We start from the raw sequence: 14,359 nt of genomic DNA on the forward strand, positions 1-14,359 counted from the left end.
TATAAAAATATTGGGGATACGATTAGAGGTGAGAATTAATTCCGATCAATCGAATTAGTTTATCCAACGGAGCAAATTTTGAAATTCGGTTTTAGTTTTTTTTTTTTTAAAAAATGGGTCAAATAGTTTCAGTTTTTTAATTTTAAAATTTGTTGATCGATTTAACTGATTTTTTAAAATTATATTAATTTTTAGAGTATGTCTCTTGTGAGACGGTCTCACGAATACGTATCAACCTTACCAATATTTACAATAAAAAGTAATATTCTCAGCATAAAAAGTAATATTTTTTCATGGATAAACCAAATAAGAGATCCATCTCACAAAATACGATCCGTAAGACCGTCTCACGTAAAGTTTTGCATAATTTTTATATAAATTTTAATATTTATGATATTTGATTTTATTTGTATATTGCCTTCTCGTGTGCTCATTTATTCAGTTAAGACCACCTTAAATCGATGAATTCTTAACTATAATGTGTATGAAATCTCGTTCTGTAAATTAAATCAGTGATCTCGTGTTTAAAATTTATTTATTTTTCAGAAAAATTGTTAATTCGATTACCGACTGACTTAAATATTTATATTTCAGTTGGTTTTTGATCGATTATTGAAAAAATATCTCGGATGGTTCGATTATACAAAATAAAAGATTCGACTGCCACATAATGATCACCCTATATAAAAATATCTACGTTAATTTATCTTTTTCGACCAGATCATTTAGAATTGGAGCCAACCAAAATTAGTATATGATAAAATCATTAAATTATCACCATATAATTTATAAAGATTAAACAACACTATCATTATTGATAACTAATTTTAACAACATTTAATTTTTAAAACTAAAAATATTATTATTATAATTTATTTTTATGAACACGTACATTATACATAAAGGTGGGTGAATTGGGGCCCACTGTTTAGTAAAGTGGGCCCTACAAAAAAAGGATCCAACGGCTCATACGTCCCTGTTTTGGACCACGCTATTTCTATCGCGCTTTAACGGCACCGATTTTTCGTGTACTCATAAAATAAAGACAAAAAACTATATTCTCGTCTGCACCGAAAAGACTAAAAAGACCACTCGTACCAGGTCAAGATAAAAACAAAAGAGGGTGAAAAGGTCTTTACCTATCGTTGGCCTTTATTATTTAATTTATGAACGACTTTAAATATTCTTACTTGAGAACGAGAACCCCTAAAAATATTATTATATTAAATTAAAGAAATATTTAAAATTTTGGTACAAGTTTCTTAGATTTTTTTCCAAATTACTGTTAATAATATTTTGGTAATTAAATTTGGCGTGATTCTGGATTTCCGCCATTGATCGAAGCTTTTTCTCGAGTTTCATCGACCGTATATTCATCCGCACACGCATAATCTTCAGAATTTAATCGTGCGTAGTGGAAATCGTGTGTACAAATATCGGGAATCGATGCCGGGGAATTCGAGAATGCGTAGGAATTGTGTGGTGTCCGATTCCTACAATCCAGCTCCTGGACAAGTCGAAGGTATTTCTCTCAAATTTTTCTGTTGAGGAAAACATTTTTTTGGGTGTTTGATTTTGTTTTGCGCTGGGGTATATCGTTTTTGTAAATTTTATCCTCCGATTCCGTGCTGATGATCGTTTTCGTCTGTCGATGTTCGAAAAGGTACTTTTTTTGTTAAAATATTTACAATATGTTTTTTTTACGGATTATTTTATGTTTATTGCAGCAGATATGATGAGCAGGTTGAAGTTGGGGAACGGTGATGATAATGGTGGAGTGGGTGATGAAGCGGGTGCATATCCGGATCGACCAGGTGAACCGGATTGCTTATACTATCTGAGAACAGGGACTTGTGGATATGGGAGCAATTGTCGTTTCAATCATCCCTCTAATGGAGGACATGTAAATATCAATCTCAAAATAATCTATATTTTTTTCACTGTGCTTGCGGTGTTTTAGCTAATTAATGAAGTAACATATGGAATAATACCCGTTTTCATTTTTTGTTGATTGGCTAGGATAATGGTGTTAGAAACACTACTGAACTGCCAGAAAGAGCTGGGCAGCCTGATTGCGAGGTGAATTTGTATTGTCCTTGTTTTCTGGTTTGCAATTTCGCTGTTGTTAAGTTCTGGGTTACTTTTTTTCATCGTTCATTATGTTTAAAGTTTCCTGATGGAATAACAAAATGCTTACAGTTAGTTGTCCTGTTTGAGAAAGAGGTCTCTTCACGAGCCTAATGTCTTCTTATCTTAAATAATGTGTTTAACGAAGCTCTTGTATAATCACTTTTCCATTTATCTTTTTATGGTTCTGCGAACTGGTCACTTTTTGGACTTGATTTCCTTTGAAGTAAATCTTACTCATATGTCCGAATATTTCTTATCTTTTTCCTTTTATCAAACAAAGATGATGTAGATTCTAGTTTTTCAGGGCTGTTAGGGGGGTGCTTATGATAGCAATCAGCATCATACTCAACTAGGCTTTTTATTTCTTGCCCCAGTGTAGAGTGATTTGAATAGGAAGGTTTACTGCCATTTGTCCCTCGTTTGTGGTAATTTAGCTTGCTATATTCAACAAGTCTAAGTCACAAGGCGTTAGACGAAGGAGTTTTTTTTCAATAGAGGAAGTCTTGGATTTTTCTCACATTGCGAAGTTGCCGTTTGTTGGAAATTTCCATTTAAGTAACTATAACTGATCTGCGCACACTTGGCATTTGCATAACAACAATGTTATATAAAATAATTTTATTGTTATTTTACAAAATTACTCACAAAAACATGGTGGAAAATTAATTTTTGTTAAAATTTAAAAGTTTATAGTTGAAAACTACTTTTTGATTGATTAAATTTGAATAGTAATAATTTTAGAATATACAACTTATATCCTTAAATTATAATTTAAGGTAGATGTTACTATTGGAAATTTACATTTGAAGTCTCTAATCTAGTTTTATGAGTTGATCTCGCTTAGTAAATTGAACAAGATGGAATTATATATATATATATATATATATATATATATATATATATATATATATATATATATATAAAAGTTAAAACTGGGAACCCATAGGCTCCTCCTCCTAAATATATTGGGAGAGAGAATTTGGGGCTACATATTTTGGACTTTCATAAGATAATGTCTGAGCCAGCTGAGTTGTCTCTTCTTTTATTTTGTAATTGTAATAGAACAAATTGATCGATCCTGTAATGAATTCTGAACCTTTAAAAATTGTTTTTACTGAATGAACGCAACTAGTTTGGGCAATTCCACATTGAACTTGTTGAAATGGATGGCTGCTAGTTGCCTTTCTCAGAAGACACTGTAAACTTATTTCTCTCCGTATCAAAGATATTTATAATACAGATCTCGATGATGTTCAGGAACGATAATTTCGGACATGGTATGTTTTGGTTATATGATTGTCTTCTGGATATTAATCTGTTGGCTTTTCAACCGATCCTTAACCTGTTTCATGGTTCTGATTTGTTATCATTTTCAACTCACAGCAGCTCTAAATAATGACAGCTTTGTGTGTGTTCGTGTATTATTTGTTTCTAGCTCATCTATGAGTATTTATCATTGTTTACTTGAATTGTTTTCCCCGTGAGTTCTGTTTGTTTGAATGAGGATTGGAGCTGTATAATTGAAAGTTGTGATTCGTCTTCTGGGATAAATTGAGTAAAATATAAATTGTATTTTGTGGACAAACCCATAATTAGTTGTTTCTTCTCCTGTTTTTTTCCATCTCCAATGAGGAATTTTTCATAACTCTTGCAAAGTAAGCGTAGATCTGCATGATTCTTGGGTTGCTATCATTTACAGGCTCCTATGATTGGTTCCTATGGTCTTGCAGTACTATCTAAAGACAGGTTGGTGCAAATATGGGTCAACTTGTAAGTACCATCACCCAAAGGACAGGTCTGTTGACTCCTCAGCAGTTCCAAATATATTGGGTCTGCCAATGCGTGAGGTACTTATTTGTTTTGTTCTAGTTGTACCTCTAAATTCAGAATGCTGTTGGAGGCTCAATAACCTAAATGGAATGTGATATGGAAATGCTTATAGATGATGTGATTTTATGTGCGATAGAGCTTATTCTCACAAGTATACAGGATGCAAAGCCATGCCTTTATTATATGCGGACTGGATTATGCAAGTATGGATATGCTTGCAAGTTCCATCATCCTCAACCCCTGCCAACTGCAAATGTCTTGCCTGTGGTAGGACCTTCGGTAGTGTCTTCATCTGGTGCACCATCTGTTGGTGAACTTCCGACAGCATCCTTACCAAAAGCTACTTATTTCCCCAGTCCTTCCATGCAACTTCCACAAAGCTACATGTCATTATTTCTATCTCCATCACAAGGCTGGAGCACGTATATGGTATGTTCTATTAAATGGAAAATTATCAGTTTGTGTAGATTTTTGTGAAATTTAATGCAACATCTTTTGTCTCAAGAATGTTATTTTGGCTTGCAAAAAATTTAATGCACTTTACTTGGAAAGAAAGGTGATGAAAATATGTTGCCATCAAATCTTATGAGAGGCTATTGCAACAATTCTAATGTTTATGCATTCCTCCCACAGTTCTTAACCATGTTCTCTCAACCTATATGCTATAAATTTATAAAAAAAGTGGTTTTTGAGTATTTATTTGCACCATCTGTATATCTCTAGTGCCTTTACATTTGTGGATCTAAACTCTGGTTTTGTCTTATACTTGTAATGTTATTATCAACACTTTGATAAATTTGGACGACTCAGAAAATTTCAAAGTTGGCAACCATTTTGTTGAACTGAAAACATTTAACTTTTCAAGTAAAATGCAACAATCTGACTTTTTTCAATGTGTTGCATCAAAAGAAAATTATGTGTGGAACAGCTGTATGATTTCTTGGTCATGTAGCCAGTATTTCCATAAGCACTCTCTTTCTTGATGCATTCCAGTCACTGTGCTAATGACTGCATTTGGTTGCCTGGGGTAATGAACTTTCCGTAGAAATTTTAATTTGACGTGTATATTCATAATTTACAATTCTTTACTCGATCTCTTTCTGAACACCAGGGAAGTTTCAGCCCTCTATCTATGACCACTGTCCACTCTGCACCAGCTTCCAATGGGAAGCTATCAGCATCCTATCTTCCAGAAAGGCCGGATCAACCTGAATGCCGATATTTCATGAATTACGGGAGCTGCAAATACGGACAGGACTGCAAGTATCACCACCCAAGAGAAAAGATCTCGCAATTGACATCGAGTTCCCTTGGTCCACTTGGACTTCCTTTAAGACCTGTGAGTTGCTTCATGTCTTTATCTTCGCTGTCGGCGTGTATCTTTTGATATGAATAGTCGACCAGACTAAATCAATAAAAATAAGAAACATAAATTCTTTGTGTTGGAATATGTTAGTGAATACCATAATAAAATACTGTCGGGTAGAAACGGGGAATGGGTTTGATCAATTTGACAATGTTAATTTGTGAAGCTGATTCCTTCAATATTATATGAGGTAATGCATTATTTTATGATGCTCAACTCTTAAGACACGGTTGCATTTGATGTATTTATCAATAGTCCCCTGTGAAACTATATTCTGTGAAATATTTGTATCTTAAAATGAGTTCATTGTGTAATCATTGACCATTCTGTGCTTGTTGACTCTAACTGCGCCCATGTCCATTCCATTTCAATTTACATTAACCCATTACAGCTTCGCTGGCTGATCCAGCGTAAAAGCATCCACGCCTGTCAGTTTTATAACTTTGATAGCAAACTCGAGTTATCCTCTATAATGTCAATATGTGATCAATGATCAACTAAACGCTTCATAATTTTTCAGAAGTCATAGTCTCACTATATTCTGAGTTATTATGAAAAACCCAGTTCAGTTTGAGTACTGAGATGAACTGAAAAATTTCTGTTTTTATGCTGAGCTTACAATGTAAAGCATGCTGGATGTAAGGAAATGAGGAACTTTTACCCTGCGTTGCCAAAAGTTTCTGCTGTTTATTTATGTGGGATGTGATCATGTGAGCCATGGCTCAAACCATATTGATGAAATGCATAAAAAACAGAGTTTTATTATTTGATTTTCTCATCGGTGAAATATCAATTTATTGTTGTTTAAAATGAACCGGTCACTGGTTCCTTGTATGGATATGAGATTTGTGATGACTGTCGACATTTTGAATGTGAAATAGCAGTATATTTTTCATGTCATGGAGCATTCGGTTGGCTTGCTTTGTTGAAAGTTTAAATGCTATGATAGAGAGCTTACATGAATTGTACAAAGTGGCAATTTGGAATGTAACATAGAAATTCTAACTAACCATGGGTTACTAGTAGTGCCATTTGCTAGGTAAAGAAAAACCTTGTTGGTAGAGTAGCAAACGTACATAGTCAAATCTGGCATCAGATTTGTGGATTATATCAGAGAGCTACATGTTCTATGTCCTTGAGAATATGAGAGATAAATGATCTCGTAGGACATGGCTAAACACTACTGCACGAGCAAAAATCATGATGCCATGTTCTAAAAATACATAAGATATAGTAGAGTCGGTATGATGCGCAATCATCGAATAATGTGGAAGTGGTATGTTGTGATGTTGTGGTCATCCTTCCACAAAGTGGGATCAACAATATATGTGTTTTACTCGGAAAAACACAGAGATGACCAAAAGCAGCATTTTCAACAGTTGAAATGCAAGGCATCATGATTCTCGCAGTTCTGAAAATTTCATGTTTGATTTGATGTCTTTACAGTTTCTGTGTTTTAACCATTATTTTGTTCTCTTGCAGGGAGATCCTGTATGTTCGTATTACAGTCTTTACGGACTTTGCAAGTATGGTCCTACTTGTAAATTCGATCATCCTTTGGATGCCTACTCGTACGCCTACAGTTTAAGCATCCCTTCTCTGGCAACTCTTTATTCACCTCCCATACCGTATCAAAGAGCATCACCGCAGGCTCCATCATCTGAAATATCTCCCTCTAAATCATCAACTTTAAGCGAAGGGATCAAGCAAGTTGCAACTAGGAGCGATGAGAATTGGCAGGCTAGTACAAAAGGCCGTGAAGGTTCACCTGATCAGTCTGATTCTCTTCCGAATTCTTTCAAAACACCCTATGAGCTCATTCAGTATGAATCTAGCAAATCTCTCTGACTGTTGTTAACACGATTAGAATCACTACCACCATCCATGTCATTAATGCTTGTCGTTCTCGGGCCTTTATATTTGAACGTGTCATGAAATCGACTATCATTTTTTGACATGGTCTTTTTGTTGTGTGTTTTTGATACTGTTCCAAGCTATTTGACCAAGCATGGCACTTGATCTATGGAAAACCTCTTTGTTAACTAATTTGCTCCATTCTTTGTTGGCAGAAAAGTCAAAGAAACATTTAGGCACAAGCATTTATTCCATGTCAGACGAATTGGTTGAATAAAAAAGAAAAACGTGGGATGCAAAGTTTGAAAAGTTTGAAACGAAACTTTTGTTCAGACGAGGAATTGCATCTATAAATAGATGCATTCCTTCATCAGTTGGTGCATCCCAATCTCAAGTAATATCTTGAGTTTTCTCTCTTCTCTTCTATTAGTTCTATATTATTTGTGAGGTATTTGTTCTCCTGTATTAAGAGAGTGTGTTCTCTTTGGAAACACAGTGAGTGAGTTGTACACCACAAAATATTATAGTGGAATTCTTTTCATCTTGCCCGTGGTTTTTACCCTAATAATTTTTAGGGGTTTTCCACGTAAATCTCGGTGTCCAGTTTATTCTTTATTTTCGGGTTTTATTATCTCAAATTCCGCACGTGGGACCAACAAGTGGTATCAGAGCCAGGTTTAAAATTTCCTAAAATTCTGAGTATGCTATGTGGTTGCAGCTTAGACTGATCTTCCACATCAAAAAAGATTTTTTGAGATTTTTTATTTAAGGCGGGATTATTTTGTCTGGTCTACTAAAATTGTTGTAGACATAATGGCGGGAAGGTACGAGATAGCAAAGTTCAACAGAAGCAATTTTATGCTGTGGAAAATAAAGATACAAGCAGTTTTAAGAAAGGAGAATTGCTTGGCGGCTATTGGAGACAGACCGGTGGAGATTGCGGATGATGGAAAGTGGAATGAGATGAATGACAACGCTGTTGCCAATTTACACTTGGCTATAGCAGACGAAGTTTTGTCAAGTATCTCTGAGATAAAAACAGCTAAAGTTATCTGGGATACTCTAACAAAGATGTACGAGGTCAAGTCGCTACACAATATGATTTTCCTAAAGAAAAGGATTTATACTCTTCGGATGGCGGAATCCTCATCGATGACCGACCATATCAATATACTAAATACTCTATTTGCCCAACTCACTTCCATGGGACATAAAATAGGGGAAAATGAACGTGCGGAGCTTCTACTTCAAAGTCTACCAGATTCATATGATCAACTTATCATCAACATTACCAACAATATTCTTATGGGCTTTCTAAGATTCGACGATGTCTTAACTGCGGTTCTCGGAGAAGAAAGCCGGCGCAAGAATAAGGAAGATAGGTTGGTATCCTCGAAGCAGGCAGAGGCGTTACCGATGATAAGAGGAAGATTTATGGACCGTGACTCCAGTGGGAGCCAAAGACGAGGTAGATCAAAGTCCAGAAGTAAGAAGAAAAATATTTACTGCTTTAAATGTGGCGGTAAAGGGCACTTCAAGAGAGAGTGTACGAGTATCGATAAAAGTTCTCAAGGAAATGTGGCCAGTACTTCAGGCAGTGGTGAAATATTATTCAGCGAAGCAGCAACTGTTGCAGAAGGCAGACACAAATTTTGTGACACATGGATTATGGATTCAGGAGCGACGTGGCACATGACGTCTCGGAGAGAATGGTTTGATCATTATGAACCAATCTCAGGAGGATCTGTATTCATGGGAAATGATCATGCCTTGGAAATCGCTGGGGTCGGTACTATCAAAATTAAAATGTTTGATGGCACCATTCGCACCATACAGGAGGTACGACATGTGAAAGGACTGACGAAAAATCTTTTGTCCTTGGGGCAATTGGATGACATCGGGTGCAAAACTCGGATCGAGAACGGGATCATGAAAATTGTTAAAGGCGCGCTTGTGGTTATGAAGGTGGAAAAGGTTGCTGCCAATCTGTATGTACTTATGGGAGAAACACACATAGAGGCAGAATTAGCTGTTGCATCAATTGGTTCAGGAGAAGAATTAACAGTGTTATGGCATAGAAAGCTCGGGCATATGTCAGAACAGGGTTTGAAAATTCTCTCAGAACGGAAGCTGCTGCCGGGACTTACAAAAGTGTCACTACCCTTTTGTGAGCATTGTGTTATCAGTAAACAACACAGATTAAAGTTTGGCACTTCTACTGCCAGGAGCAAAAGCATATTGGAGCTGATTCATTCGGATGTTTGGCAAGCACCGGTTGTATCCCTAGGAGGAGCGAGATACTTTGTCTCGTTCATTGATGATTTCTCTAGGAGATGTTGGGTGTATCCAATCAAGAAAAAATCAGATGTTTTCCAGATCTTCAAAGATTTCAAAGCGCGGGTTGAACTTGATACTGAAAAGAAAATCAAGTGTCTGAGGACTGACAATGGAGGAGAATATACCAGTGACGAGTTTGATGCATATTGTCAACATGAGGGCATCAAGAGACAGTTCACAGCGGCTTACACACCTCAACAGAATGGAGTGGCGGAGCGGATGAACAGGACCTTGTTGGACAGAACAAGAGCTATGTTGCGGACTGCAGGTCTGGAAAAGTCATTTTGGGCAGAAGCAGTCAAAACCGCTTGTTATATTATCAATCGTTCTCCTTCAGTGGCGATTGATCTTAAAACTCCGATGGAGATGTGGACCGGGAAGCCGACAGATTATTCTCATTTGCATACATTTGGAAGTCCGGTGTACGTTCTGTACAATGAGCAAGAAAGATCGAAGTTGGATTCGAAATCCAGAAAATGTATCTTCTTGGGTTATGCTGATGGAGTAAAGGGGTTTCGCTTGTGGGATCCTACTGTTCACAAGCTTGTCATCAGCAGGGATGTTATCTTCGAGGAAGATAAAGTAAAGGGAGACAAAGGCACACAGAATTCAGAAACTACTATTTTTCAGTTAGAAAATAAGACAGACGAAGGTCAAGTTTCTTGTGAAGCAGTACCAGAGCACGAAGAACAAGAACAAGTTGAGTCTGAGGTTTCCAATGTGAGGCAGTCAACTCGAGACAGAAGACCACCAGGTTGGCTTTCAGATTATGTCACTGAAAGCAACATTGCATATTGTCTATTATCAGAAGATGGTGAGCCATCGAGTTTCCACGAGGCTACTCAAAGCTCGGATGTATCTTTGTGGATGATAGCAATGCAAGAAGAATTGGAGGCATTAGACAGGAATAAAACTTGGGATCTTGTTACACTACCACGAGGAAGAAAAGCCATTGGAAACAGATGGGTCTATAAGATCAAGCGAGATGGCAATAATCAAGTGGAACGGTATCGTGCTAGATTGGTAGTAAAAGGGTATGCTCAGAAAGAAGGCATTGACTTCAATGAGATATTTTCTCCTGTGGTTCGGCTTACAACAGTCAGAGTAGTGTTGGCATTGTGTGCGGTGTTTGACCTACATCTAGAACAGCTAGATGTGAAAACGGCATTTCTTCATGGAGATCTTGAAGAAGAAATCTATATGCTCCAACCAGAAGGTTTTGCGGAAATAGGCAAAGAGAACTTGGTTTGCAGGTTGAAGAAATCTCTGTACGGTCTCAAACAGGCGCCGAGATGTTGGTACAAGAGATTTGATTCCTATATCATGAGCCTTGGATACAACAGATTGAGTGCAGACCCTTGTACATATTTCAAGAGGTCTGGTGATGATTATATCATTTTGCTGTTGTATGTGGATGACATGTTGGTAGCAGGCCCCAACAAAGATCAGGTCCAAGGATTGAAGGCACAGTTGGCTAGGGAATTTGATATGAAGGACTTGGGACCAGCAAACAAGATTCTAGGGATGCAAGTTCACCGAGACAGAAGTAACAGAAAGATTTGGCTTTCCCAGAAAAATTATTTGAAGAAAGTCTTGCAACGCTTCAACATGCAAGATAGTAAGCCAATATCGACCCCTCTTCCTGTTAACTTCAAGTTATCCTCCGAGATGTGTCCTAGCAGTGAAACAGAGAGGATGGAGATGTCTCGAGTACCGTATGCATCAGCAGTGGGAAGTTTGATGTTCGCTATGATCTGTACAAGACCGGACATTGCTCAAGCAGTGGGAGCAGTTAGTCGGTATATGGCGAATCCTGGACGAGAGCATTGGAGCACTGTTAAGAGGATCCTTAGATACATCAAGGGTACCTCGAATGCTGCATTATGTTATGGAGGATCGGATTTTACACTCAGGGGCTATGTCGATTCAGATTATGCAGGTGATCCTGACAAGAGAAAATCTACTACTGGTTATGTGTTTACACTTGCAGGGGGAGCAGTAAGCTGGGTTTCAAAACTGCAGACGGTTGTGGCGTTATCTACAACAGAGGCAGAATACATGGCAGCTACTCAAGGTTGTAAGGAGGCAATATGGATTAAAAGGTTATTGGAGGAGATCGGGCACAAACAAGAGAGTGTTCCTTTGTTTTGTGACAGTCAGAGTGCCTTGCACATTGCAAGGAATCCAGCCTTTCATTCCAGGACGAAACACATTGGAGTACAATTTCACTTTGTGCGAGAAGTAGTAGAAGAAGGAAGTGTGGATATGCAGAAGATCCATACAAAGGAAAACATAGCTGATTTTCTGACCAAGCCAGTAAACATTGAAAAGTTTGAGTGGTGTAGATCCTCAAGTGGTCTAGCGGAAACGTAAGCAGCAGGGAATGGCAAGATTGAAAGGATGTGTGGAGATGTGTTTGATTCTCAATCAAATCTCCAAGTGGGAGAAATGTTGGCAGAAAAGTCAAAGAAACATTTAGGCACAAGCATTTATTCCATGTCAGACGAATTGGTTGAATAAAAAAGAAAAACGTGGGATGCAAAGTTTGAAAAGTTTGAAACGAAACTTTTGTTCAGACGAGGAATTGCATCTATAAATAGATACATTCCTTCATCAGTTGGTGCATCCCAATCTCAAGTAATATCTTGAGTTTTCTCTCTTCTCTTCTATTAGTTCTATATTATTTGTGAGGTATTTGTTCTCCTGTATTAAGAGAGTGTGTTCTCTTTGGAAACACAGTGAGTGAGTTGTACACCACAAAATATTATAGTGGAATTCTTTTCATCTTGCCCGTGGTTTTTACCCTAATAATTTTTAGGGGTTTTCCACGTAAATCTCGGTGTCCAGTTTATTCTTTATTTTCGGGTTTTATTATCTCAAATTCCGCACGTGGGACCAACATTCTTCATCTTTAGATAGTAAATTATATCGATAATATTATCATAGATTCTCTGCTTTTATTATCAATGTTGTATATATAAAAAATTTATATAGTTGTGCGCAATACTTTATGCTATTTTATAAATAGCATAAAAAATGTGAACGGCGAGATATATCGCGGCTCGATATGTACCGGCGAGACTTCAACCAGCGAGTTTTGTAGTGGCTCGATTTTAGCATTTCAAGCATGCTTCTGTCCGTTCTGTCCGAACTACTCAAACAGTAGACAACTTTCTTCACTCTTCGATTTAAGTTACTGTAAATGAGCTTCTGTATATATAAAATTTGGCACATTTGTTTTTGTAATTGGGCTTTTGCTTAAAACTCGTATGAATGATTTCAATCGATCGACCATGTTATGACATTTTCATTCTTTGAATCTTATTTTGAACCGTCAACTTGAAATAACCACTATTTGAATAACGAACCGTTGAATTGCTTACTATCGAACCGCTGCTTGTTTGTGATATTTTTTAAATGCTTGATTATTAAGATATGTATTGTTTATTGCAAGCATGAAAAAAATATTTTTTTTAATCACTGTTAAAAAAGAATGATATGAGTTTCAGAGCTACTGGTTGTTTGAAATATATGTTTCTTTATATGAGATCAAGACTTGTTATGATGATATCAAGCTAGTCAATACTTGGAATATTTGTTATATGTGCTGATACTCAAAGGAAATTTAAGGTCCGATTTCGGCAAGTGTCACTAGTTCAGACGCATGTTTTGAATTTGCTCTGAGCTTGAAATCACGAATAAGACCGTTAGAAGGGGGCAGGAGGTTGTCTTGACGTAGCCCCTCCGATGCTCAAGTCAGAGACTGAGGATATTAGGGCGAAGCAGTTAGGGGTGCTGCTGAAAAATAAAAATATTGAATGAACAAACTGAACACTCAAACATGATATTTATAGAAGTTTAGGAGGATACATGGGCTTGTTACGAGCCTGTCTTCCATTTGGGCTAAGGATGTGCTAGGGGTAGCGGGCACATCCATGGGGTATCATGCGCCTTACAATTCAACATTTTGAATATATATATTTAAAGATTATAAATATATATTTTTATGTGCTCGATCGGTACCCACTTATTAAGTGTTCCTCAAATACTCACCTCTTACACTATCTTATATTTGAGCAAAGAAAAATTGGAAGATGAAAGAGCAAGATCATTTTTGAGGTTGGTGATCGAGCTCCCGTTCGTGAAGAAGAAGATTTTTTTTTTTTTTTTTTTGCAGAGATCCGGACCAATCTTTTTATGATCTTTCGAGAAAAAGATTAATTCTTTTCATAAAAAATAGGAGTTAGAACCAATAAAGATTTTTTTTTCCGATTCATCACTGGCCTCATTCAAGAATTATTTTTGATCCAATCAGTAAGAATCAATAGAAAAAGCAAATCCCTTATGATACAATGGATCCAGCTCAGTTATTGATAGAGTAAATAGATCTGTCATTTCTTGAAATCTCTCTTCTGATTCAAAATCGCGGTGTAACGTGTATCCTCTCATATTTTTTAATCGTTGTATGCTTTCTTATTTTGTTTTTTAATCGCTTTTTAAAGACAATTATCTATTTTATGAAATAGACTGGTTATTTGACTATTATGAGGCTTGTTGTTTTACGGTTATGTGATCGTGAGACAATGTTGGATGTCTCCTGGCCTCCAGACATCTTTTGATTTGAAGTAATTCTATCATAAATTATAAATGTTATATTTTGAGAGACGATTATCATATTCTATCAACACTAAAATTCATTTTAAAGGAGACTACAATCCAACTCTCTCGGTTTAACTCGTTTTCTGTTTAGTTCTAGGACTTGTTGCAACATCTCCTGTCCATTCCATTTTGCACATATATCGGTACCGACAAAATCCAAGAACATTTCGGCCCAAAAATATA

General features: G+C 36.7%; 1 protein-coding gene and 1 long non-coding RNA gene across 3 annotated transcripts; one reads left to right on the top strand and one right to left on the bottom strand.

Moving 5' to 3' along the window:
- The first annotated feature begins 1,221 nt into the window (after positions 1-1,221).
- LOC140811966 (zinc finger CCCH domain-containing protein 3-like) lies at positions 1,222-7,368 on the top strand. 2 transcript variants are annotated; one of them, XM_073170106.1, is made up of 7 exons: positions 1,222-1,522; positions 1,728-1,903; positions 2,020-2,079; positions 3,861-3,977; positions 4,120-4,389; positions 5,072-5,299; positions 6,809-7,368. In XM_073170106.1, the coding sequence occupies exons 1-7, from the start codon at positions 1,447-1,449 to the stop codon at positions 7,172-7,174; spliced, it is 1,293 nt and encodes a 430-aa protein (XP_073026207.1). In that variant the 5' UTR covers positions 1,222-1,446; the 3' UTR covers positions 7,175-7,368. The 2 variants fall into 2 exon arrangements, with proteins under 2 accessions (XP_073026207.1, XP_073026208.1); XM_073170107.1 differs by having other exon boundaries at positions 1,731-1,903.
- Positions 6,955-12,516, bottom strand: LOC140811968 (uncharacterized). The gene is made up of 2 exons (XR_012113575.1): positions 12,414-12,516; positions 6,955-7,376 (listed from the first exon to the last, which is right to left on the bottom strand). It is a non-coding gene; the product is annotated as an uncharacterized lncRNA (long non-coding RNA).
- Between the last annotated feature and the right edge of the window lie 1,843 nt (positions 12,517-14,359).

Source organism: Primulina eburnea, chromosome 14 (genome assembly GCF_022965805.1).
Source record: "Primulina eburnea isolate SZY01 chromosome 14, ASM2296580v1, whole genome shotgun sequence".
In the NCBI taxonomy this organism is placed as follows: Eukaryota; Viridiplantae; Streptophyta; class Magnoliopsida; order Lamiales; family Gesneriaceae; genus Primulina; species Primulina eburnea.

Bases quoted from the DNA above. Each gene is read 5' to 3' on its own strand.
- LOC140811966 (XM_073170106.1), top strand. From the start codon at position 1,447: ATGCCGGGGAATTCGAGAATGCGTAGGAATTGTGTGGTGTCCGATTCC. The intron at 1,523-1,727 runs GTATTTCTCTCA...TGTTTATTGCAG, and splicing joins AGCTCCTGGACAAGTCGAAG to CAGATATGATGAGCAGGTTG. The intron at 1,904-2,019 runs GTAAATATCAAT...TTGATTGGCTAG, and splicing joins ATCCCTCTAATGGAGGACAT to GATAATGGTGTTAGAAACAC.